The sequence below is a fragment of the Hypanus sabinus genome, chromosome 4 (assembly GCF_030144855.1).
Source record: "Hypanus sabinus isolate sHypSab1 chromosome 4, sHypSab1.hap1, whole genome shotgun sequence".
Classification (NCBI taxonomy): Eukaryota; Metazoa; Chordata; class Chondrichthyes; order Myliobatiformes; family Dasyatidae; genus Hypanus; species Hypanus sabinus.
In genome coordinates, this window is record NC_082709.1 from 187768833 (window position 1) to 187795248 (window position 26416).

The 26416-nt window shown below is 46.5% G+C and overlaps 1 protein-coding gene across 2 annotated transcripts in view; it reads right to left on the reverse strand.

Moving 5' to 3' along the window:
• Positions 1-26416, reverse strand: part of LOC132393573 (glucose-6-phosphate exchanger SLC37A1-like) — a 98891-nt gene that overhangs the window by 27313 nt on the left and 45162 nt on the right. For both annotated transcript variants that reach the window (XM_059969007.1, XM_059969008.1), the window contains exons 9-14: positions 22623-22660; positions 15513-15596; positions 6526-6672; positions 4307-4397; positions 3517-3579; positions 585-670 (exon numbers count right to left, since the gene is read on the reverse strand). In XM_059969007.1, the coding sequence (XP_059824990.1) occupies positions 585-670; positions 3517-3579; positions 4307-4397; positions 6526-6672; positions 15513-15596; positions 22623-22660 (509 nt within the window). The remainder of the gene's footprint in view (positions 1-584; positions 671-3516; positions 3580-4306; positions 4398-6525; positions 6673-15512; positions 15597-22622; positions 22661-26416) is intronic.

Genomic DNA, 26416 nt, shown 5'->3' on the forward strand with positions numbered 1-26416 from the left:
CCCAGAGAAGTGTGAAGTGATTCACTGTGGAAGATCAAATTTGAAGACAGAATAGAGGGTTAAAGGCAAGATTCATAGCAGTATAGAGGAAGAAAGAGATCCTGGTGTCCATGTCCACAGATCCCTCAAATTGATGTGGTGGTTAAAAAGTAGACTGGCACCTTGGCCTTCATTGGTCAGAGAACTGAGTTCAGGAACCCCAAATCGTACATCCAAGAGCTTCTGCAGATGCTGTTTATTCCTTTTCGTAGACTTGGTCAAGGGTCTCGGCCCGAAACATCGACTGTTTATGCCTCTCCATACGTGCCACCTGATCTGCTGAGTTTCTCCAGCATTTTGCATGTGTTGTGCTGAGTTCAAGATTTGCAAGGTGATGTTACAGCTTTATAAAACCACATTTGGAATATTGATTTCCAGCATCTGCAGAATCTCCTGTTTATAATTCCTCACCAGTTCACTAATGGGAGCTTACACGTGTTCTTGCATTTCTAACAAGCAATAGCTGTTTGTATCTCAGAGACTTCTGAGAAGCAAGACACAGTGCTGAAGAACTCTCCTTGAGGGATAACATAAACAGATCTTACTGTAGGTGCAGCTAGCAGCAGCATTGCTCCACAAGTGGTTGCCCTCTTCCTTGTCCAATCGGATATCAGCCCCGCAAGGATTCCACCTGTAACATGAGCATCAGAGTTATCACTGTAACACACAGGAGAGAATTAGATTGTTTGGCTCATCATGTCTTCTCCACCATTATATCATGGGTGACTGATTATCCCTTTCAGCCCCATTCTCCTGCCTTCTACCTATAAACTTTGATAGCCTGACAATCAAGAATCTATTAACCTCAACTTTAAATATACTCAATGACTGTGCCCCCCCTCCAGCTATGTGGAGTACTTCACCATGTCTTTAACCTGAGCCTGAGTCTGCAGATGGTTCCTGTGCTGTGGAAGACGTCCTGCCTTGTTCCTGTACCAAAGACGCCGTGCCCCAGTGGCTCCAATGACTACAGACCGGTGGTATTGACCTCCCACATCATGAAGACCCTGAGAGACTTGTTCTAGAGCAGCTCCGGCCTATGGTTAGGCCACACTTAGACCTCCTCCAGTTCACCTACCAGCCCCAACCAGGAGTTGAGGATGCCATCGTCTACCTGCTGAACCATGTCTATGCCCACCTGGACAAGCTGGCGAGCACTGTGAGGGTCAGTGCGTTCAACACCATCCATCCTGCTCTGCTGGGTGAGAAGCTGACAGGGATGCAGGTGGATGCTCCCCTGGTGTCATGGATTATTGATTACCTGACTGGCAGATCACAGTACGTGTGCTTGCAACACTGTGTGTCAGACAGAGTGGTCAGCAGCACTGGGGCTCCACAGGGGACTATCCTGTCTCCCTTTCTCTTCACCATCTACACCTCGGACTTCAACTACTGCACAGAGTCTTGCCATCTTCAGAAGTTTTCTGATGACTCTGCCATAGTTGGATGCATCAGCAGGGGAGATGAGGCTAAGTACAGGGCTACGGTGGGAAACTTTGTCACATGGTGCGAGCAGAATCATCTGCAACTTAACATGAAAAAGACTAAGGAGCTGGTGGTGGACCTGAGGAGGGCTAAGGCACCGGTGACCCCTGTTTCCATCCAAGGGGTCAGTGTGGACATGGTGGAGGATTACAAATACCTGGGGATACGAATGGACAATAAACTGGACTGGTCAAAGAACACTGAGGCTGTCTACAAGAAGGGTCAGAGCCGTCTCTACTTCCTGAGGAGACTGAGGTCCTTTAACATCTGCCGGACGATGCTGAGGATGTTCTACGAGGCTGTGGTGGCCAGTGCTATTATGTTTGCTGTTGTGTGCTGGGGCAGCAGGCTGAGGGTAACAGACCCCAACAGAATCAACAAACTCATTTGTAAGGCCAGTGATGTTGTGGGGGTAGAACTGGACTCTGACGGTCATGTCTGAAAAGAGGATGCTGTCCAAGTTGCATGCCATCTTGGACAATGACTCCCATCCACTCCATAATGTACTGGTTAGGCACAGGAGTACATTCAGCCAGAGACTCATTCCACCGAGATGCAACACTGAGCGTCATAGCAAGTCATTTACTACCTGTGGCCATCAAACTTTACAACTCCTCCCTCAGAGTGTCAGACACTCTGAGCCAATAGGCTGGTCCTGGATTTATTTCCACTTGGCATAATTTACTTATTATTATATAATTATTTATGGTTTTATATTGCTATATTTCTACACTATTCTTGGTTGGTGTGGCTGTAACGAAACACAATTTCCCTCGGGATCAATAGTCAGACAGTCTGTCTGTCTGACTTGGCCTTCACAATCACCCATGGCAATGAATTCCACAGATTCACCACCTTCTGGCTAAAGAAATTCCTCCTTTTCTGTTCTAATTGGACGTGCCCTTATTCTGAAGTTGTGTCCTCGGGTCCTAGACTCCCCACAATAGGAAACATCCTCTCCACATCCACTCTGTCCAGGTCTTTCAATATACAGCAGGTTTCAATGAGACCCTTCCCATTCTTCTAAACTCCGGTGGCCCAGAGCCATCAAACATGCCTCATGCATTAACCCTTTCATTCCTGAGATTATTTGCATGAACGTTATACATCAACCCAGTGACAGTAAAATGCTGACAATCCAGTTTGGGAATCTGAATGACTCGGAATCTGGCTCACTCATTTGGACACCAAGTCCTTGTTACCCACAGGCTTCGGTACTTGCAAGCTCATCTGTGTATGGTCATCACAACTTCCTCTCTACTTCAATTTTATTGATAGCTTTCCTGTAGGAAGGTGACCAGGACTACTCACCATACTCAGAATTCAGCCTCACTAACATCTTGTACAAATTCAACGTAACTTCCCAGTTCCAGTATTCAATGCCCGGATTTGTGATGATGAACTCTGCCAGCTCCATCACGGACATCTTCAAAAGATGATGCCTCAAAAATGTGACATCCATCATTAAGGATCCTCACCACCCAGGACATACCCTCTTTTCATTACTACCATCCAGCAGGAGGTACAGGAGCCTGCAGATAAACACTCAGCACTTTAGGAACAGCCTCTCCCCCTCCGCTATCAGAGTTCTGAATGGACGTTGAACTACCTCAACAGCTTTTTTGCTTTGTTTTTGTATTTTTAATTTAATTTTTAAAAAGTTTTTAATTGTAATTCATAGTTTTTAAAAAATTATGCATTGCAATATACTGCTGCCATAAAACAACAAATTCAAGGCATAGGCCATATGGTCACAAAGAGAGCTTTTCATGACCCAACCTACCTGTAACGCCACTTGCAGGGAATTACAGATCTGTATTCCCAGATATACAGTCATTAGTCTAATACAAGTTGTGATTTACAGTAAACATCAAACAGCTAAATAATGCCTAGGTTAGGTAACTACCAACATCTGATGCCTCGTAGCTCAATCTAAAGCTTTTGGTGTATCCTTTCATCAGCAAATTTACAAATAATTTTGTGGAACCATACCTACAATTCCACCTACGTCGAAGAGCGTAGAAAGATCACCAGCTTTTTTGGCATCAATGTGCTCTAGGAAAAATAAATTAAACAAAGAAAAGTTAGATGTAACATTCTCACTGGTAAATGCACAGCTCTGCCTACGTGGAAATATCCTTTTCAATTCTGGAAGTGACTTGTCCAACGAAGGGCTTTGAATGTTTTGGGGGTGAACCTTGTGTATGGGAATATTGCACATATAGTCTTCAAAGGAGAAGAAATAATTACCATAGGAACAGGGCACATTAAAAATCATTGTATGATTATGCAGGGAGTTAATGGTTTTAAAAGGTTGATATAATGCTTAACATCTATTAAAACTCTCAAGGCAAAGCTTTAACCTGTAGCCTTCGATGCCCTTACTAATCAAGAGCCCATCAACCTCTGCTTGAAGTACACCCAATGATGTGGCTTCTACTGCAATGAATTTTACAGATTAATCACTCTCTGCCTAAAGAATTCCTCCTCATCTCCATTCTAAATGCATATCCCTTGATTCTGAGTCTGTGCCCTCCAATGCTAGACTCTCCCACTCCAGGAAAATCCTCTCCACGTCCACTCTATACCTTTCGCATCATATAAGATAGAGATAATAAGCCTGATTCTGATTCTGAAAAGCTGTCACTTCTCAAAGGAGAAGCTGTTGCTGTTTAGTCTTTCAGGTGCAGTGCATTCACTGAGGACAAAGCTACACAAAATAATCACACCAGAAACCACATTAGTAGTTTCAACACCAGCTTCATCTGACACTGCTACTCACCCTTGTTGGCAAGATACATCGGGAGCCAGAAGAGGAATGTGTAACTGACAAGCTTGGCAAAGAGCAGACACAAGGAAAACTCCACCACTCCCTGCAAAACATGATCAGTCAGTCAGTCAGTCATCACAACGTGTTACCAGCACTAAAGCCATGGGTCAACACAGCTCAGTGTTCCCTCCCCCATCTCAAGCAAAGGATCACAGCACAGTAGGAGCAGTGCGATCACTCGAGCTGATGCTCTCCCATTGGATCCACAGGTGGCTGTAGAGGCAATCAGGATTCCAAATATCAGGATGTTAGCACGGATTCCCTTAACGGAGAAAACCGTGTGTGACTTTGTTTAACGTGGGGATGTGGTACACGGGCAGCCTTGACAGATCGAGGTCAGGGTCTAGTGGCATGGAATGCAAGATGTCTGGAAGTCTGCACTGCTCTAGACTTCCTCTATCTTCAGTGCCATTGTGCCGCATCATTTTCCAACAGCTCCACTCCTGAGGTCTCGGTTGGATTGTTCTATTGGAACCTCCCTCTTGATCTTACGGCGAGCTAAACTCCAAACGGCAGCATTGTCGGGATCACTCTTCACCATGACAAGGTGATGATCCTCGGAGAAGGACAGTACAGGTCCCTCAGCCCATGATGTTGTGCCAGCCTTTTAGCCCTACCAAATTCGCTGTTTGTCAGTCTTTGTTTATGTATAGCTCGTTATAAATTAAACCGTATTTCTTTATTTCCCTGTAAATGCCTGCAAGAAAGTGAATCTTGAGATAATATATAAGAACATACATTGAACAGCCTGTACATTGAAAATAAATTTTACTTTAACTACCCTAAGATCAATCTAATCCTTCCCTCCTACATAGCCCTCCATTTTTTTGTGATCCATGTGCCAATCTAGGAGTCTCTTAAATGTCCCTAATGTATTTGCCTTTATCACCAGGGCATTTCATGTACCCACCACTCTGTGTAAAGAAAACTACCTCTGACATCCCCTCCCATACTTTCTTCCAATCATTTTAAAATTATGCTCCCTTGTATGAGGCATTTCGCCCTGGAAAAAATGTATCTGGCTGTCTATGTTTCTTACCATCTCATACACCTCTGCCAAGTCACCTCTCATCCTCCTCTGCTCCAAAGAGAAAAGCCCAAGCTCGCTCAGCCGCTCTCTAAGCCAGGCAACGCCCTGGTAAATCTCCTCTAGACTCCCTCTAAAGCTTCCACATCCTATCTGTAATGTGACGACTAGAAATGGACACAGTATTCCAAGTCAAGCAATGAGCAAACAAGCCAAAAGAATAATGCAGCGTTCAAGGAATGGCACTATATAGAAAGGAATTTACTGAAAGTTTCTGAAGGTCTCCACAGAGATTTCAACAGACTAAGGAGGAAAGAGGACGAGAAAGCTCAGGCCCTGTTCCTAAACTGCAGCCATGGTCAGAGCAGCTACAAGGACAACTATTGCTCATTGTGACCATGAGACACAGGAGCAGATTTAGGCCATTCAGCCCAAGAAGCCTGCTCTACCATTCCATCATGGCTGATTTATTATGCCTCTCCACCCCATTCTCCAGCCTTCTCCCCACGCTAATCAAGAACCTAACAATCTCCACTTTAGATATACTCAATGACTTGGCCTCCACAGCAGCTTGTGGCAATGAATTCAACAAAATCACCACCCTTTGGCTAAAGAAATTCCTCCTTATCATTTAATAGTCTTATAACAATGGGACAGAAGGTGACAAGGGAATAGTTTTAAGGTGTTTGGTGGAAAGTATAGGGGGATGTCAGAGGTAGTTTTTTTTTTATACACAGAGTTGTGGAACATCCTGCCAGAAGTGGTGACTGAGGCAGATACATTAGGGACATTTAAAAGACTCTTAGATAGCCAGATGGATGGTAGAAAAATGGAGGGCTATATGGGAGGGCAGGGTTAGATTGACCTTCGTACAGTTTATAAGTTTGTACATCATCGTGGGCTGAGGGGCCTGTACTGTGCTGTAATGTAATGTTCTATGCTCTCAGCCTGGTCATTTCAAGCTTTTGTATCTTCTGCCAGTGGTCCTGGGAGAGGGGAGAAGGGAGAGTGGGAAGGTGAAGTTTTTAATTAGGCTGACTCTTCTACTTTCTAATTCACCAGGGTGGTAGAGAATTATGCAAGGTGAGCCAACACTGTGACAGGATAAAGATCACGAAGGTTTTGACAATTCTAAAATACTTACTGGGATCTGCAAGGCTCCGAGGAAGCTGATAGCTGTAGGTGAAGTGCTTCTCTCGCTGACTGCAACAACGTGACTGTTCATTAGACCATTGGCCTTGGCCGGAATCTTCTCATCACACTCCTTTAGAAAGCATTCCTCCTCGGGGTCCTATTTTCAATATTTATTTTAAAATGTGAGCATTTTTCAAAATACTATAGAATATTCAAAATAACAGAAGATACTGAAAGAGGAAAACAACGAACTTCATGAGGTATGTCAATGATAATTTTATTTTTTATTCAGAGATACAGCGTGGAACAGGTGAGACACACTGCGCAGCAACCCACCGATTTTAATCCAAGCCTAATCTCTGGATAATTTACAATGACCAATTAACCTACTACCTGGTACGTCTTGGAACTTGGGAGGAAACCCACATGTCACAGGGAGAATGTACGAACTCCTTACAGACAGCAGCTGGGATTGAACCCAGGTCACTGACTCCGTAATAGCATTACGCTAGCCACGACACCCCCGTGCCACCCAAACAATGAATCAGATTCTGGTAATCATTAAAATCTAATCCTCTGGACATCAGTTATCATATTTTTTTCTGTACTTTGATGCTAATTCTGCTTTGGTTATTACTTTAGAAGTTCCTCACGCTATTTTAGTGGATGAAGGTGCTAAGTGGATGGCAGTTGTTGTTGTTGTCATCACATTAGGAGGCATAGCTGGGAGTGTGGAGACTGGGAGTACAAAACTTATTATTTATAATTGTTGAATGTTGATTTTTGTTACATGTCACATCAGCACAGCATGGCTAATTTCTAATACATTAAATAGACACTCAGTGGCCACTATATTATGAGCCACCTGTACCTAAGGAAGTGTCCACAGAGGGCATGTTCATGGTCTTCTGCTGCTGTAGCCCATCCACTTCAAGGCTGAATGTGCTGTGTGTTCAAACATGTAACCTGAGGTTACTGGAGTTCCTGTCAGGTTCTCCTCTGACCTCTCTCGTTAGCAAGGCGTTTTGCCCACACGATGTTTTATTTTACTCACTGGATATTTTATTGGTTTTTGCACCATTCTCTGTAAACTCTACATTGTTATACGTAAAAACCCCAGCAGATCAGCAGGTTCTGAGATCCGCCAACCACCCCATCTGGCACTAACAATCCTTCTACGGTCTAAGTCACTCAGATCACATTTCTTCCACATTCTGACATTTGGTCTGAACAACAACTGAACCTCTTGACCATGTCTGCATGCTTTAATGCATGGAGTTGCTGCCACGTGATTGGCTGATTAGATATTTGTATTAATGAGCAGGTGTAGAAGTGTACTGAATAAAGTGACCACCGGTTGTATACGGTGAGTAAAGTTGGTCCTTCATTGCGCCTTCAACAGCCTCTTGGTGTGCTGATCTGTGTATTTCTGTACTCATGACCTTTCCCAGAAATGCAGTACAGAGCATCTGAACCTGCTGCAGTACTGTGTGGCACAGAGATAGCACTGCGGCAGACAGGAAAGCTCTACAACAGGAAGTTAAAACTTCCCAGTGCACCATCGGCATCAGCCAGCCCACCATCAAGGACATACATACCGGAAAAGAACCAGCAATATCATGAAGGATCCCACCCACCCTGCTCATGGACTCTGTGTCCCACTCCCATCCTTGGGAAAAGCATCCATTCCAGGACCACCAGACTCAAAATTAGTCACTTTCCCCAAGCAGCAAGGCTGACCAACACTTCCACCCACTAGCCAACCCCTCCACACCTCTCACCACCCCTACTTTATCAGTTCCCATCAGAGTCACGTTATATACAGATACACCTGTGTCGCTATACATATGCACAATCTGTCTGGTGGATGTAAATAAGCTAATCTCAAAGTTAATTTATTATCAAAGTATATAAACTATATACAGCCTTGAGATTTAACTCCTTATAGGCAGCCACAGAACAAAGAAGTCTAATAGAACCCATTTTAAAAAGACTGTCAAACACTCAATGTACAGAGGGGGAAGAAACAAATTGTGCAAACAATAAAAGTAAGCAAGTAACATTGAGAACTGAAGCTCAGGGAAGTGAGCCCGCAGCCACGAAGCCAGTCCCAGCTGATCCAGGAGCCTGTTATTTGCAGGGCAAGGCCTCAGTTCAGCACAGAGATGAGTAAGCCTTGCGAAGCAGCCAGCTGAACCAGCCCACCCTCTCCACCAGCTCCAACACACTGACCTTTCCAGTCTGGCCAGGTGCTCAAATCGGCCAAACGTTAGCTCGTTCCTTGCTCTCAGGCCTGGGCCCATTTGCTTTAACTCTGCCGCACCTTCATTCTACCTCTTCAAATTGCCTCTGTCCACTCCAGCAATGGTCAAGCATTGGCTCGTTCCCCACTCTCAGGCCTGAGCCCCGCAGCCTCAATTCAGCCCGTACACACTACACCACAACCACCCTGCAACTTCATGACTTCAATTCACACCACAAAAATGACTGGTGGTACAGGGAGATCAACTCCGAAAGGGAAGTTAAAGGCTATTGGTTGCAATGATCATCTTTGAGAGAAAGTGTGATCAATAAATTATTTAGTAGTTGTGTTTGCTGCCAGCAAGTCAAGGCTGAACTTCACCAGTCCCATCTTAAACTGAAGTATAATGTTGTGGCAACCCACTTCCTAGCGCACTTGAATCGGCTCACAAATAGCCAGCGCGCCGGCACAAAGGCCAGTCCCAAAAGGGCGCCAGGCCTGCTTCACCAACAAAGGGAAAAGCCTGCGGGGGATTGTGAGTACGTGCCCCTACAGCATCCGCGCCCAGGGAGGGCAGGATCAGGGAGGCTTTAAACCAAGGCTGTGAAGTTCGAATAAAATCTTCTTTAACTGCAGTTTACCAACTCCGTGTCGTTATTTTAGCGCTGCGTGTAGCACACCGCTACAATTGGTGACCCCGACGGTCCAAACGATTTTTGGACCGGAGATGACCGACGCCGCATCTGTTCATGCGGTTTTGTTGAAACTGCCAAGCTTCTGGATGCTGCGACCTCACCTCTGGTTCCAGCAAGCAGAAGCCCAATTCCACATTCGGCAGATAACCTCAGAGGACACACGTTACTACTACGTGGTGAGCTCTCTCCACCAGGACACAGTGGCCCAGGTTGAGGAGTTCATACAGTCGCCCCCGGAGGACGGCAAATACACAGAATTCAAAGCCCTGCTCATAAGGACTTTCGGACTCACGGCGTGAGCGGGCTGCCCGTTTACTGCACCTGGATGGCTTGGGAGACAGACCTCCGTCGGCTTTAATGAATGAGATGTTGTCTCTGGCCGGCGGACACAAACCCTGCCTCATGCTTGAGCAGGCATTCCTGGAGCAGCTGCCCGAGGACATACGCCTGCTGCTGTCCAACGCGGATTTCAGCAACCCCCAGAAGGTGGCAGCCCGGGCAGACGTGCTTTGGAACGCCAAGAAGGTGAGTGGGGCGTACATCGCACAGATCACCAGGCCACGCTCCCAGCAGCAAACCAGACCAGGCCCGGCCACAGAGCCCGCTAACCCCAGAGGCAGGGGTGGGAAGCCCAACAAACAATGGTGTTTCTACCACCAGCGGTGGGGCGCAGAAGCCCGCCGTTGTCGCCCGCCCTGCAAGTTCCTGGGAAACACCAGGGCCAACCGCCGCTGATGGCTACGGCGGCTGGCCATCGGGATAGCCTCCTGTATGTGTGGGACAAGAGGTCGGGACGCCATTTTTTGGTCGACACTGGTGCCGAGATCAGCGTCTTACCTCCGACGAGTTACAACACCCGCAACAGGGCACCGGGTCCCCCCCGAGGGCCATGAACAGCAGCACAGTAAGGACCTACAGCACCAGTACGGTGCAGCTACAGTTCGGCTCCAGCCAGTTCACGTGGGACTTTACACTGGCTGCCACAGCCCAACCGCTTCTGGGTGTGGATTTTTTGCAGGCTCACAGCCTGCTGGTCGACCTGCCGAGGCAGAGACTGGTCCACGCCGAGACCTTTCAGACGTTCTCCCTGGGAGAAGCCCAGTTGCCAGCCCCACACCTCGACTCCATCACACTGTCCGACAACGACTTCACCAGAGCCCTGGCGGATTTCCCATCGGTTCTGGCATCGCAGTTCATGGCAGCCATGCACAGGCACGGCGTACAGCACCACATCCCGACCCAGGGACCACCCCTCCACGCCCGTGCTCAGTGGCTTCCCCCAGACAAGCTCCGACTGGCGAAGGAGGAGTTCCAGAGGATGGAGGAATTGGGGATCCTCCGGTGGTCTGACAGCCCATGGGCCTCCCCCCTGCACATGGTGCCCAAAGCGACAGGGGGTTGGAGACCATGCGGCGACTACCACAGGCTGAACGAGGCTACCACACCGGACCACTACCCTGTGCCGCACATTCAGGACTTTGCAGCAAACCTGCATGGCACACGGATCTTCTCTAAGGTAGACCTCGTCTGGGGATGCCATCAAATCCCGATGCATCCGGATGACGTCCCCAAAACGTCTCTCATCACCCCGTTCGGCCTTTTCAAGTTCCTCCGCATGCCGTTCGGCCTGAAGAATGCCGCACAGACATTCCAGCGGTTAATGGACGCGGTGGGACGCGACCTGGACTTCGCGTTCATCTATTTGGATGACATCCTCATAGCAAGCAGCAGTTGTCAGGAGCATCTGTCCCACCTCTGTCAACTCTATGCCCGACTGAGTGAGTACGGTCTAACAATTGTTATGATCCCAGCCCCCTCCTTTGTGAGAATCGCAAGAGCACCCGTTGAGGGGGGGGGGGGGGGGGTGGGTCAGTAGACCCAGGAAGTGAGAGAGAGAGAAACGTGAAAAATTGCACGTCCCACCAGGGATACAGAATAAGATGCCAGCAACTATTGTCTCATGGAGACCACGTGAAAAGCCCTCGGGCAAGATGGGCTGGTTGAGAGAGAGATTGCATCATCCCAACCTGATTGACACCTGCGACCCCGTGAGGAAGTATAAAGGAGAGTCTCAGGGGGACAGCCCCTTAGACGCACCAAGAAGACACGAGAGTGTTCCCGCAGCAGCGGGAAGCCATTCTGAAGGAAGCCACGTGCGTTAGATTCGGGGATTGGAATTTGTGGCTGGAATCGCAGAAAACTGCTTTTAACTAACATCGGGGAGAGGAAACCAACGCTCCCCCGATTTCACGGAAGATTCATCAAGACTCGGCAAGTTCTTTCTCTTCTCCCCCCAATCTCTCTCTCTCGGTCACCCCACGCAAAACCCAGCGATTTTCAAAGGGCTGAGGCCTGCAGACTTTCAGAGTGACTTTTATATTTCCAACGGACAATCTATTAACCCCTAGACACCAGCAGAGCTCACTTCTTAATGATGATTATTACTATCCCCGCGCTTTAGATTGAATGTTGACGATGTGCACTATCTGAATGTATGTATTAACCCTACTTTTGTGTCCCTTTATAAATAAAAACGTTTGAAAATAGTGACAACCGACTTCAACAGACCTCTCTATCTTTGCTGGTAAGTTATCCAGTTACGGGATATGTAACACAATCAACCCGGCCAAATGCCAGTTCGGGCTCGACACCATCGACTTCCTGGGCCACAGGATTACTAAAGACAGGGCGACCCCTCTGCCCGTTTAGACGCGGTCCGCCATTTCCCCCAACCCACCACAATCAAAGGCCTTCAGGAATTCGTGGGTATGGTAAGTTTCTACCACCGCTTCCTCCCTTCAGCTGCCCGAATCATGCGCCCCCTGTTCGCCCTGATGTCGGGTCTGGGCAAGGACATTACCTGGGACGAGGAGTCCGGCACTGCTTTCATTAAAACGAAAGAAGCCTTGGCAAATGCCACGATGCTAGTGCACCCCAGAATGGACGTCCCTACCGCCCTCACAGTGGACGCCTCTAACACGGCAGTTGGTGGGGTACAGGAGCAACTCATTGCGGGTCGCTGGCAACCCCTGGCATTTTTCAGCCAACACCTGCGGCCACCCGAGCTCAAATACAATGCTTTTGACCAGGAACTGTTGGCGCTATACCTGGCAATCCGGCATTTCAGGTACTTCTTAGGAGGTCGGTCCTTCACCGCGTTCACGGACCACAAGCCACTTACATTTACGTTCACGAAGGTGTCCGATCCCTGGTCGTCCCGCCAGCAGCGCCACCTGTCCTACATCTCTGAGTACATGACGGATGTCCGGCACGTCTCAGGTAAGGACAATGTCATGGCGGACGCACTCTCTCGCCCTACCGTTCATGCCCTTTCCCAAGGGGTAGACTTTGAGGCGCTGCCAGAGGCGCAGCAGGCAGACGAGGAGATCCCGAGTTACAGAACCGCTCCAGGACCTCCCCGTGGGCCCAGGTGTGAGGACCCCACTCTGTGACGTCGCCACCGGCCAGTCCCGTCCCGTCGTCCCGGCACCTTGGCGGCGACGCGTTTTCGACTCCATTCATAACTTAGTGCACCCCTCCATCAGGACAACCGTCCGGATGGTCTCCAGCAGGTTCGTTTGGCACGGACTCTGCAAGCAGGTCAGTGAATGGGCCAGAACATGCATGCACTGCCAGACGGCCAAGGTGCAGCGGCACACCAAAGCTCTGCCACAGAAGTTCCACCCCACCCACCAGCATTTCGACTACATTCACGTGGATATCATGGGCCCCCTGCCAGTGTCGTGCAGAGCGCAGCACCTACTCACTATCGTGGACCGGTTCACCGGATGGCCAGAGGCGGTCCCGCTCACCGACACCACCTCCGAATCTTGCGCCCGGGCACTGATCACCACCTGGGTGTCCCGCTTTGGTGTACCAGCCCACATTACCTCCGACAGAGGCGCCCAGTTCACCTCCAGGCTGTGGTCAGCTATGGCCAGCCTTTTGGGGACTCAGCTGCACCACACAACTGCCTACCACCCACAGTCGAACGGCCTGGTGGAGCGTTTTCATCGTCACCTAAAGTCGGCTCTCATGGCCCGCCTGAGAGGAGCTAACTGGGTGGACGAGCTTCCCTGGGTCCTATTCGGCATCCGCACGGCACCCAAAGACAATCTGCACGCCTCGTCGGCCTAGTTGGTGTATAGCGCACCCCTGGTCGTCCCCGGGGAGTTCATACCAGCCCCAAGGGGGCAAGAGGAAGAACCCGCAGCAGTCCTGGGCAGACTACGTGAGAGGCTCGGCGACCTGGCCCCCATACCCACTTCGCAGCATGGGCAGAACCCGACCTGTGTACCTCAAGACCTGCAGAACTGTAAGTTTGTGTTTGTACGAAGGGGTGGGCATCAGCCACCACTGCAACAGCCCTACGAGGGGCCGTTTACGGTGCTCAGGAACAATGGGTCCACGTTCATGCTGGATGTTGGGGGGAGAGGGGAGGTTTTCACGGTGGACTAACTCAAACCGGCCCATGTGGATGTGGCACAACCGGTCAAGTTCCCGGCACCGCAGCGCAGAGGCCGACCTCCCAAACAGGCTCCGGCCCAGACTGTGGACATTGGGGGGTGTATCACCGGTTCTGGGGGGGGGGGGTTATGTGGCGACCCACTTCCTAGCACACTCAAACCAGCTCACAAATAGCCAGCGTGCAGGCACAAAGGCCAGTCCCAAAAGGGCGCCAGGTCTGCTTCACCAACAAAGGGAAAAGCCTGCGGGGGATTGTGAGTACGTGCTCCCTACAGCATCCGCGCCCGGGGAGGGTGGGATCAGGAAGGCTTTAAAGCAAGGCTGTGAAGTTCGAATAAAATCTTCTTTTAACTGCAGTTTACCGACTCCGTGTCGTTATTTTAGCGCTGCATGTAGCACACCGCTACAATGTTATATTTATATACTATTTTGTGTTCTTCTGGTTTTGTCTTTCTGCTCATTGTGTTTGTTGTGCTGTATTGGATCCGGAGTAACAATCATTTTATTCTCCTTTACACTTGTCTACTGAACAGGCTTCACCTGCCACAGTGACTCACAACCGTGGACTCAGCTCTGACGAATCCCTGGTTTGTTGTTTAATGTTTTGTGTGTTACGTGTTCACTTTTTGCTGTTCGTTTTATTGCACATCCGATGGTCTTGTTGCGTGGGGGTTTTCATTAAACAGGTTCTACAGTGCTTCTTTGTTTTGTGGCTGTCTGCAAGAAGACAAATCTCAAGGGGCTGAGAGGGAAAATGGATCAGCCATGATGAAATGGTGGAGCAGACTCAATGGGCCAAATGGCCTAATTCTGCTCCTATATCTTATGGTCTTATGGTATACAAACTTTGATAATAAATATACTTTGAACTTTTGAACTTTGAAGAATGACAATTTTGAATCACTCGATGTCCAGTTGCTAGCTCTACAAGAACGTGGTCATGCTGTCCAAGTTGCATGCCATCTTGGACAATGACTCCCATCCACTCTGTAATGTACTGGTTAAACACAGGAGTACATTCGGCCAGAGACTCATTCCACCGAGATGCAACACTGAGCGTCATAGGAAGTCATTCCTACCTGTGGCCATCAAACTTTACAACTCCTCCCTCGGAGTGTCAGACACCCTGAGCCAATAAGCTGGTCCTGGACTAATTTCCACGGCATTATTTACTTATTATTATTTAATTATTTATGGTTTTATATTGCTATATTTCTTCACTATTCTTGGTTGGTGTGGCTGTAACAAAACCCAATTTCCCTCGGGATCAATAAAGTATGTCTGTCTGTCTATCTGTCTGTATTTTAATAATCCAGTATTTCTGTTCTTTGTACATTTTTTAAATCTATTTAATATATGTATACTGTATTTGATCTACTTATTTATTATTATTTTTTCTCTCTGCTGGCTTATGTATTACATTGAACTGCTGCTGCTAAGTTAACAAATTTCACGTCACATGCCAGTGATAATAAACCTGATTCTGATTCTGCCTTCTTACCTTGCTTTGTGTACCACACCAGAGAGACACACACTCACCCTGTGCAGGTGGAAAGCTGTGAGTAAACACAAGGTGCCAGCACGTTTACTTACCATAAATGAGCTGCTTTTTTGTTGTTGGTAAGCTTTGCACTTGTGTTTAAATGTGTCCCACCCATTCAGTGACTTAGACGGCTTCTGTGAACAGAAGAAAAATATTAATATCCAGCAAACCTAATGGAGTCATAGAGAAGTACAGTACAGTGCAGAAACAGGACCTTTGGCCCATCTAGTTCATGCCAAAACCATTTAAACTGCCAACTCCCAAGGACCTACATGGGAACCACTGCCCTCCCTCCCTACACCTACCATCCATGCCCCTTTCCAAACTTCTCTTAAATGTTGAAACTGAATTCACATGCACCATTTGTCCCAGCAGCTCGTTCCACACTTTCATGACTCTCTGAGTAAAGTTTCCCTTCATGTTCCCCCTAAACATTTCACCTTTCACCCTTAACCCATGACCTCTGGTTGTAGTCCCACCCAACCTCAGTGGAAAAAGCTTGCCTGCATTTACCCTGTGGTGAACTACATATACCTGTCTGGACACGCCCCCTGCTGACTGCTCCTATGGCTCCTCCCACAGACCCTGTATAAAGGTGATTGAGGCCGGAGCCCGGCCTCTCAGTCTCCAGGATGTAGTATGGTGGTCAACTCACTGCTTGTTCCTTCTTCCAGTCAATAAAAGCCGATATCGCGCCTTTACGTCGCAGAGTGAGTTATTGATGGTGCATCATACACTTTCTATACTCCTCATAATTTTGTATACCTCTATCAAATCTCCTCTCAGTTTTCTATGTTCTAAGGACTAAAGTCCTAACCTATTTAAGCTTTCCTTGTAACTCAGGTCCTCCAGACCCGGCATCATCCTAGTAAATTTTCTCTGTACTCTTTCAACTTTAATTACATCCTTCCTGTAGGTGGGTGACCAAAACCTCCAAATTAGAACTCAATAACATCTTATACAACTTCAACATAACATCTGAGGTCCTGTGCTCAATACTTTGATTTAACAATCAAAGATACAGCAATCCAAATACAGTGGATTCCATTTAATTTAGACACGTTGGGACCAGTGCATTTTGGCCCAAGTAAGCAGCTGCCCCAACTAGCTGAAGTTTCATGGAAGTAGTTAAAAAGGTTTTTAAAAGACAAAATACCATTTAAACTGTGGAACAATGTGTATCTAGGTGAAATATAGAACAAATTAGAATACAGTAGTATACAACTGTAGTTCCTAATAGTTATTCACGGAGGAATTCATCTGCTGTCTTTTTTTAATTGACCATAAACAAACAAATCAGTGCAGACACCTAGTGGAGATAATAGACTGTATTCATCACCTTCCTGCAGGAAGTAGGGACATAATCCAACCATAAAAGTTCCTGGAACAGCATTATCAAAAATCACTGCTTTTTGAAACAGTGTCTTTTAGACCAAACATATGCAAATGGCACAATTTAAAAACTGTGTTCTAAGCATGGTGTAGCTTCTATCGACCGCATAAATGTATGTAATTGAAACTGCTAATTAGAAACTGTTCAGCAACAGTCTGTCCCAATTAAGGGGCATGTTGTCCTAAATAAACAAAGGGAATCCTGGTTATATTTTGTTCTTTGAGAGTTGTCCCAAGTAAATGGCTGCCCTAATTAACCAATTGCCCAATGAACCAGGATCCACTGTATTAGATTATTCACATGGATGTATCTCCTTTAGACTTGTTAACATGTGGGTTATTTAGGTGTTGTGACACGGGAGGCTGCCATTTGGCCTTTTATGTGTTGTGTGTGAGTTAAACATACTGTGTGCACCTTGGCAGGGAGGAAGGTTGATTCTTTTAGTGGTATACATGTATATGGTTGAACGATGATAAACTTGAACTTCAAACTAGCCTTCTCTCCAAGCACTCTTTCTCGGCAATATAGCCAGTATAATCAAATAATCTACCCATCACAGATGGTCTCTCTTTACCCCTCTCCATTCAGAAGATACAAAAGCCTGAAAATACATCCCACCAGAATCAAGGGCGACTTCTATCACACCATTTTTAAGACTATTGAACTGACCTCTTGTATGATAAAGATGAACGCTTGATCACACAATCTACCTTGCTATGAGCCTGTACCTTATTGTCTACCTGCATTGAACTTTCTGTGTAATGGTAAAACTTCATGGGTTAACTCACTTGAAAGGATTAATGTATGAGTAGTGTTTGACAGCTCTGAGCCTGTACTAGCTGGAGTTTAGAAGAATGAGGGGGGGAATCTCATTGAAACCTACTGAATATTGCAAGGCTTAGATAGATTGGATGTGGAGAGGATGGTTCCTATAGTGGGGGAGTCTAGGACCAGAGGACACAGATAGAGTGGATGTGGAGAGGATGTTTCCTATAGTGGGGGAGTCTAGGACCAGAGGACACAGATAGAGTGGATGTGGAGAGGATGTTTCCTGTAGTGGGGGAGTCTAGGACCAGAGGACACAGATAGAGTGGATGTGGAGAGGATGTTTCCTATAGTGGGGGAGTCTAGGACCAGAGGACACAGATAGAGTGGGTGTGGAGAGGATGTTTCCTATAGTGGGGGAGTCTAGGATCAGAGGACACAGATAGAGTGGGTGTGGAGAGGATGTTTCCTATAGTGGGGGAGTCTAGGACCAGAGGACACAGATAGAGTGGATGTGGAGAGGATGTTTCCTGTAGTGGGGGAGTCTAGGACCAGAGGACACAGATAGAGTGGATGTGGAGAGGATGTTTCCTATAGTGGGGGAGTCTAGGACCAGAGGACACAGATAGAGTGGGTGTGGAGAGGATGTTTCCTATAGTGGGGGAGTCTAGGATCAGAGGACACAGATAGAGTGGGTGTGGAGAGGATGTTTCCTATAGTGGGGGAGTCTAGGACCAGAGGACACAGATAGAGTGGATGTGGAGAGGATGTTTCCTATAGTGGGGGAGTCTAGGACCAGAGGACACAGATAGAGTGGGTGTGGAGAGGATGTTTCCTATAGTGGGGGAGTCTAGGATCAGAGGACACAGATAGAGTGGGTGTGGAGAGGATGTTTCCTATAGTGGGGGAGTCTAGGACCAGAGGACACAGATAGAGTGGATGTGGAGAGGATGTTTCCTATAGTGGGGAGTCTAGTACCAGAGGACACAGATAGAGTGGATGTGGAGAGGATGTTTCCTATAGTGGGGGAGTCTAGGACCAGAGGACACAGATAGAGTGGGTGTGGAGAGGATGTTTCCTATAGTGGGGGAGTCTAGGATCAGAGGACACAGATAGAGTGGATGTGGAGAGGATGGTTCCTATAGTGGGGGAGTCTAGGATCAGAGGACACAGATAGAATGGATGTGGAGAGGATGTTTCCTATAGTGGGGGAGTCTAAGACCAGAGGACACAGCCTCAGAATATAGGCATGCCCATCTACAACAGAGAGAAGAGTTATTTCTTAAGCAGAGGATAGTGAATCAGTGGAATTTATTGTCACAGATGGTTGTGGAGGCCAAATCACTGGGTATATTTAAAGTGAAGGTTGACAGGTTCTTGATTAGTCAAGGTGTCAGGACAATGGGAACAATAAATCAGCCACGATGGAAATCAGACTTAATGGGCCAAATGACCTACATCTGCTCCTATATCTCATGCTCCAGCAAAAACAACAACCCCCCCCCCCCCGCCCCCACCACCCACCATGCAAGCAACAGCAAAGCCCCTAGACACCATGATCCAGAGTGATTCTAAAACTGCTGTCCATCCCAATCGTTTCTGATCATGGATTCTGAGAGCTTTGTCTTCTCTCTCTCTCTCTCCCTCACAACAGACAGAAAGACGTCGCTCCTGAAACAGCTCCTGACACTAGCATTTCAAAAACAACCACAGGTACTCAGCCTCAAAATACATTTGTCCTCCCCTAAAGTGGCCACATGAGTGAGGCTCATCAAATTTTACAGAGAACACTCTACCCTGATGATTCACAGCCGGGTGTGGCAACTGCTCAGCGCAAGACCACACAACACTGCAGAACACTGCCCAGTCTATTACAGAAACCAGTCTTTCCTCCTGCAATTCTGTCTATAATTCCTGCTGTCCCAGGAGTGCAACCAATATCATTAGGGACTCCCTCACTCTGGACTTTCTCTCATGAGACATTCTTATCTTCAAAAGATGATGCCTCACAAAGGCAGCATCCATCATTAAGGACCTCATCCCCCAGGACATTCCCTCCTCTCATTGCAACCATCACGAAGGAGGGGAAGGAGCCTGAAGACACACACTCAACATTTCAGGAACAGCTTCTTCTCCTCTGCCATCAGAATTCTGAATGGACAATGCACCCATGAACACTTACTCAGTTTTTCTTTGTCTTTTTGCAATACTTATTTAATTCAATTCTAATATTTCTTACAGTAATTTTAGCATTTTTACAAATTATATGCTGCAATGTGCTGCTGCCACAAAACAACACATTTCACAATATATGCCAGTGATAGTAAACCTGATTCTGATTCTCTTCTCAGCTGTCCCGTCAGGCAAAAATAGAAAAATCTGAAAGCACATACCACTAGGCTCAAGGACAGCTTCTACCTATCTCCTTGTACAATATGATGGACTCTTGACCTCACAATCTACCTCGTTATGACCTTGCACCTTATTGTCTGGCTGCACTGCACTTTCTCTGTACCTGCAGCACTCCATTCTGCACCGTGTTATGTTTTTCTCTTGTACTAGCACTGTGCACAGTGGTAATGAAGTGATCTGCCTGGATGGCATGCTAAACAAAGTGTTCCACTGTGTCTCAGGACACAGGAGAATAATGAACCAATACACAGTACTGTGCAAACACCTTAGCTACACATGTATTACGAGGTTGCCGAAGACTTTTGCACAGTACTGTATTTGTCAACATGGAGCAGAAAGTGAGTTTGTAAATCTGACAGGAGCCAAGTATGTTGGGAATGGCAAGGATGGAGCCCCACAGGAGGGGCCGTGGGACAGGTGGCAGGAAAGAAATGCCAGGGACACAGGTGGCACAGGAAAGGTCATTTGATCCCAAACAATTGGTTTACTGATCATTACAGAATGTCTCTCTGGTGCTTCCCACTCCCTCCCCTATCCCTTCCCCTTTCTCAACCATGATTCCCCTCTCCGTGTCCCCTTCCCACTCTCAGTCCACAATAGAGACCCAGTTCAGAATCAGGTTTATCATCACTCACGTATGTCATGAAATTAGTTTTTTTTTCCAGCAGTGCAGTGCAATACAGGGAATTACTACAGTACTGTGCAAAAGCCTACACTAGCTATATATATGTGACTTAGACCTTTGCACAGTACTGTACATGCTCTTCCTACATAGCTGAATGAGTGCAACTAGGGTGTCAGTGCTGAGGCCAGAAAGAGCACACTTATTCAGCACAGACATGATGGGCCAAAGGGCCTGTTCCTGAATGCTACTGTTCTGTATTACTTCCCCTTCAGCGAACGTGGGGGATAGTGTAACCAATGTCATTAAGGACTCCCTCGCTCCAGACATTCTTATCTTCAAAAGTTGATGCCTCGCAACGGTATTGATGGTAATTTCCAGCACCCCAAGGTGTCGGGTGTTGGTGGACCAGGTCGAGGATGCATCTCTAATCTAGGTAGTATCTCCTTTGCACCTTCTCCATAACCTTCTTCCTGTAGTGGGGTGATCAGAACTGTACACAATACTCCTAGACCAAAGTTTTATACAGCCTAACGTAACCTCCTTAACACAAGAGCTTCTGCAGATGCTGGAAATCCAGAACACACACAAAATACTGGGGGAACTCAGCAGGTCAGGCAGCATCTATGGAGGGGAATTAACAGTCAATGTTTTGGCCTGAGACCCTTCCTCAGGACTGGAAAGGGAAGGAAGCCAGAATAAGAAGGTGGGGATGGGAAGGCACATGAGCTGGCAGGTGAGACCAGGTGAGGGGGAAGACGGGTGGGTTGGGAGGGGGGGGGTGAAATAAGAAGCTGGAAGCTGATCAGTGGAAGAAGTGAACAGCTGAAGAAAGAATCTGACAGGAGAGGAGAGCGAATCATGGGAGAAGAGGAACCAGAAGGAGGTGATAGGGATATGAAGAGAAGAGAAAGGAAGAGAGTGGAATCAGAATGGGGAATGAAAAAGAGAGGAGAGGGAGAAGAAATTACTATAAGTTAGAGGAATTAATGTTTATACCTCAGGTTGGAGACTACCCAGACAGAATAGGGGATGATGTTCCTCCAACCTGACTTTGGACTCACTATGGCAGTAGAGGAGGCCATGGGCAGAGATGTCAGAGAGGGAATGGGAAGTTGAATTGAAATGGGAGATCATTGCATCTTACTGTCGATCTGCACTACACTTTATCTGGGACCGCAACACTGTATTCTACATTCTGTTATTGTTTCCCTTTGTAAAACCTCAATGCACGTACATTAGGAAATAATCAGCATGGATACATATGACAATAATCAACCAACTCCAATACAACCGCTCAGCAAAACCAACGGCTTTGATGTATCAGTAGTTAACAACCTTCGCTGAAGTAGTGCAGATCATCAGGACCATAGGAATAGGTTAGAAGAGTGAGGGAAGATTTGATAAAGGTGTACAAATTTATGAGGGATTTGGATAAAATTTTTCCACAGATTGAGCAAGATTGGAACTAGAGGGTGAAAGGTGAAATGTTTAAGGGGAACATGAGGGGGAATTCCATCACTCAAAGTGCTGAAACAAGTTATGAGTGGAAGTGATGAATCCAGGTTTGATTTCAATAATTAAGAGAATATTGGAGAGGAGGGGAATGGAGGGCTGTACAGATCGATGGGACTAATTCAGCATGGGCTAGATGAATCAAAAGGCATGTTACTGTCCTGTAGAGCTCCATGACTCCATATTTCAATACAACCGTATCACTCTAGTTCCAATTTCACAGGAGTAATTACAAGTTGCAATGTCTGCACAGAATGTTTTTGGATGGAAATTGGGAAAATTACAGAACACAGCCCCGGAAAGGATCTGCCAAATTCAGGGGTGTTTTTATTCCATGTTCGGTACTGTATATATCTGTCTCACCAACTAAACAGGCATCTGTGCATGAACCTCCAGAATAAAGACTGATTTATTCAGGCTTCTGTCAATACATCAACATTCAGAAATACTCACACGGGCTCGGGCCACAGCACACTTCACATCACGTGGATCTGCAGGAAAGAGCAAATGTGAGGACATGGGGTTTGCAGCACAATGATTATACCTGCACTCACTCTACAAATCATGCACAAATATCACAGTAGACTTTACTCTGTATCTAACCTACCCAGGGAGTGTGTGATGGAACAGTGCAGAGAGAACTTCACTCTGTATCTGACTGTCCCTGTCCTGGGGGTGTGTGATGGGACAGTGTAGAGGGAGCTTCACTCCATATCTAACTGTCCTTGTCCTGGGAGTGTGTGATGGGACAGTGTAGAGGGAGCTTCACTCGGTATCTGACTGTCCCTGCCCTGGGAGTGTGTGATGGGACAGTGTAGAGGGAGCTCCACTCTGTATCTAACTGTCCCAGCCCTGGGAGTGTGTGATGGGACAGTGTAGAGGGAGCTTCACTCTGTATCTGACTGTCCCTGTCCTGGGAGTGTGTGATGGGACAGGGTAGAGGGAGATTCACTCTGTATCTAACTGTCACTGCCCTGGGAGTGTGTGATGGGACAGTGTAGAGGGAGCTTCACTCTGTATCTAACTGTCACTGCCCTGGGTGTGTGTGATGGGACAGTGTAGAGGGAGCTTCACTACCCATCCAATTCTGCTTTGAGAGCCTGGTTCTGTTAGTTTCCACAATAGGACCCGAGCTGAAGTTCAGCACCATTCTGTCTGTTAATGTCTGTAACAATTGGTTCTGAGTAGTAGAGGTAGAGAGCCCCTGTCCTGAAAATCCAAATTCTCTGAAATCGGAAGCTTTTTGAGCACTGACTTGATGCCAGAAATGGAAAATTCCACACAGTGCTGGGAGGTTTCCCAAGCATTGTGTCGGTCTCTGCGTAGGAAAGACAATTCTGCTTAATGGTAGCACATAAATTCAGAGTCCGAAATGATGGCAATGCCAAACAGCCGCTGACTGTTCTGACTGTCCATGTGGGTGACCGAGCTAGTGATAGCTTACCTTTCTGATGGTTCAATACACACCTTACGGTCTCATGTAGAAAAAATATTTCAAATACGGCATACAACTCCCTTCACAGTTTATGTATGAGATGTATATGTGATGCAAATAGATTTCATGTTTCAACTTGGGTCCCATCCCCAAGGTATCTCATTAAATAAATCCAAATATTCCAAAATCAGAAATCCAAAAAATTTCCAGCCCCAAATATTTCAGATAAGGGGTGCTCAATCTGTACTTTCAAAAGCTCAGGGCACAGTAGCAGAGTGTTTAGAGTGCCAATGATCCAGGATCAATTCCCTCCACTGTCTGTAAGGAGTTTGCAGAAGGTCAGTATATATCCGCAACACCAACTAAACAGGCGTTTGTGCATGAACTGTGTCGTAACCCTGTGACCTTATGGGTTTCCTCTGGGTGTTCCAGTTTCCTTGCACATTCCAAAGGCATACAGGTTAGGGTTAAGATGTCACATGGGTGTACCTGGCCAGTGCAGGTTCATTGGCCCGGAAAGGCCTGTTACTGTGCTATAATCTAGATAAAAATGATAGCTTAGATATTAAATAGACCAATCTGCTACAAGAATAACTCACACACTGGGAGCCTCACCATTAATATCTCACTAACATTCTGAGCAGAAACAGACTTCTGAATTTCAAGGTCTGCACAATAAATCGTTGGTGGTATCAGAATTGAAGATGCGATACTTTATTGGAATAGTTTCAAAGTCCTGGACATGGCAAGGCAAGGCAGTATAGTGGTTAGCGTGACACTTTACAGAGCAAGCAATCAGAGTTCAATTCCCACCACTGCCTATATAGAGTCTGTACATTCTCCCTGTCACTGCATGTGCTTGCTCCCACTTTCAAAAGATGTAGGGGTTAGAGTTCGTAAGTTGTGAGCATGCTACATCAGTGCTAGAAGCATGGCAACTCGTATAGACTGCCCCAGCACATCCTCAGAAGGTACTGTGTGAAGTGATTCACTTTGGAGGGCAAATTTGAAGACAGAATACAGGGCTCATGACACTTTGGAGGAACAGAGGGATCTTGGGGTCCACGTCTGTAGATCCGTCATGCAAGTTGATAGGGTTGTGAAGAAAGCATATGACGTGTTGGCCATCATTTGTCACGGGACTGAGTTCAAGAGCTGTGAGGTAATGTTACAGCTCCATAAAACCCTGCTTAAACCACACTGGACTATCCTGTACAGTTCTGGTCGTCTCATTAGGAGAGGGATGTGGAAACTTTAGAGAGGGCACAGAGGAGATTTACTAGGATGCTGCCTGGACTATAGGGCATATCTTCTGCAACCTTTTTCTCTTTGGAGAGAGGAGGGTGAGAGGTGACCTGATAGAGGCATACAAGATGATAAGAGGCAAAAATCAAGCTGACAGGCAGAAACTTCCCCAGGGTGGAAATGGCTAATACATGGATGCATAATATACAGCTAAAAAAAAAGACATTAAGAAGGTAAAAATGGAATACAAAAGCAAGCTAGCCAATAATATTAAAGAGAATAACAAAAGTGTCTTCAGATACATAAAGTGTAAAAGAGAGGCAAGAGTAAATATCGGACCGCTGGAGAATGATCAGGCAGAGTTAGTAATGACAGATGAACTGAATGAGTATTTTGCATCAGTCTTCTCTGTATGGTACTAGCAGTATGGTTAAAGTTCCAGGTGTCAGGGATCATGAAGTGTGTGAAGTGCCATTAAAAGGGAAAAGGTTCTTGGGAAACTGAAAGGTCTGAAGGTAGGTAAGTCACCTGGAGCAGATTGAATACACTCCAGATTTCTGAAGGAGATAACTGAAGAGATTGTGGAGGCATTAGTAATGATCTTTCAATAGTCTGGCATGGTTCCAGAAAACTGGAAAAACTGCAAATGTCAACCCTCTCTTCAAGAAGAGAGAGAGATAGAATAAAGAAAATTATAAAACAGTTAATCTGACCTCAACAGTTGAGAAAATACTGGAGTTGATTGTTAAGGATGTTGTTTCAGAGTACTTGGAGGCATATGATAAAATGGGCCACAGTCAGCATGGTTTCTTCAAAAGAAAATATTGCCTGACAAATCTGTTGGAATTCTTTGAAGAAAAAACAAGCAGAATAGACAAAGGAGAATCAGTTGATGTCATGTACTTGGATTTTCAAAAGCTCTTTGACAAGGTGCCACAGATGAGGTTGCTTAACAAGTTATGGGCCCATGGTATTTCAGGAAGGATTCTAGCATGGATGTGGCTCTTTGGCAGGAGGCAAACAGTGGGAATAACAGGAGCCATTTTTGGTTGGCTGCCAGCGACTAATGGTGTTCCAAACGAGTCTTCATTAGGGTGATTCTTTTTTGTTATATGTTAATGATTTGGAGGATGAAATTGATGGCATTGTTGCAAAATTTACAAAGATAAGTAAATACAAAGATAAGTAAAGGGGCAGGTAGTTTTGAGGAAGTAGAGGCACTACAGAAGGACTCAGACAGATTAAGAGAATGGACAAAGAAATGGCAGATGGAATACAGTGTTGGGAAGTGTATGGTCATGCACTTTGGTAGAATAAATGAATGGGTAGACTACTTTGTAAATGGAGAGAACACACAGAAACAACTGAAGTGCAAAGGGACTTAGGAGTCCTTGTGCAGGATTCCTAAAGGTTAATTTGCAGGTTGAATCTGTGGTGAGGAAGGCAAATGCAATGTTGGCATTCATTTCAAGAGGACTAGAATATAAAAGCAAGGATGTAATGCTGAAACTTTATAAAGCACTAGTGATGCCTCACTTGGAGTATTGTGAGCAGTTTTGGGCCCCTT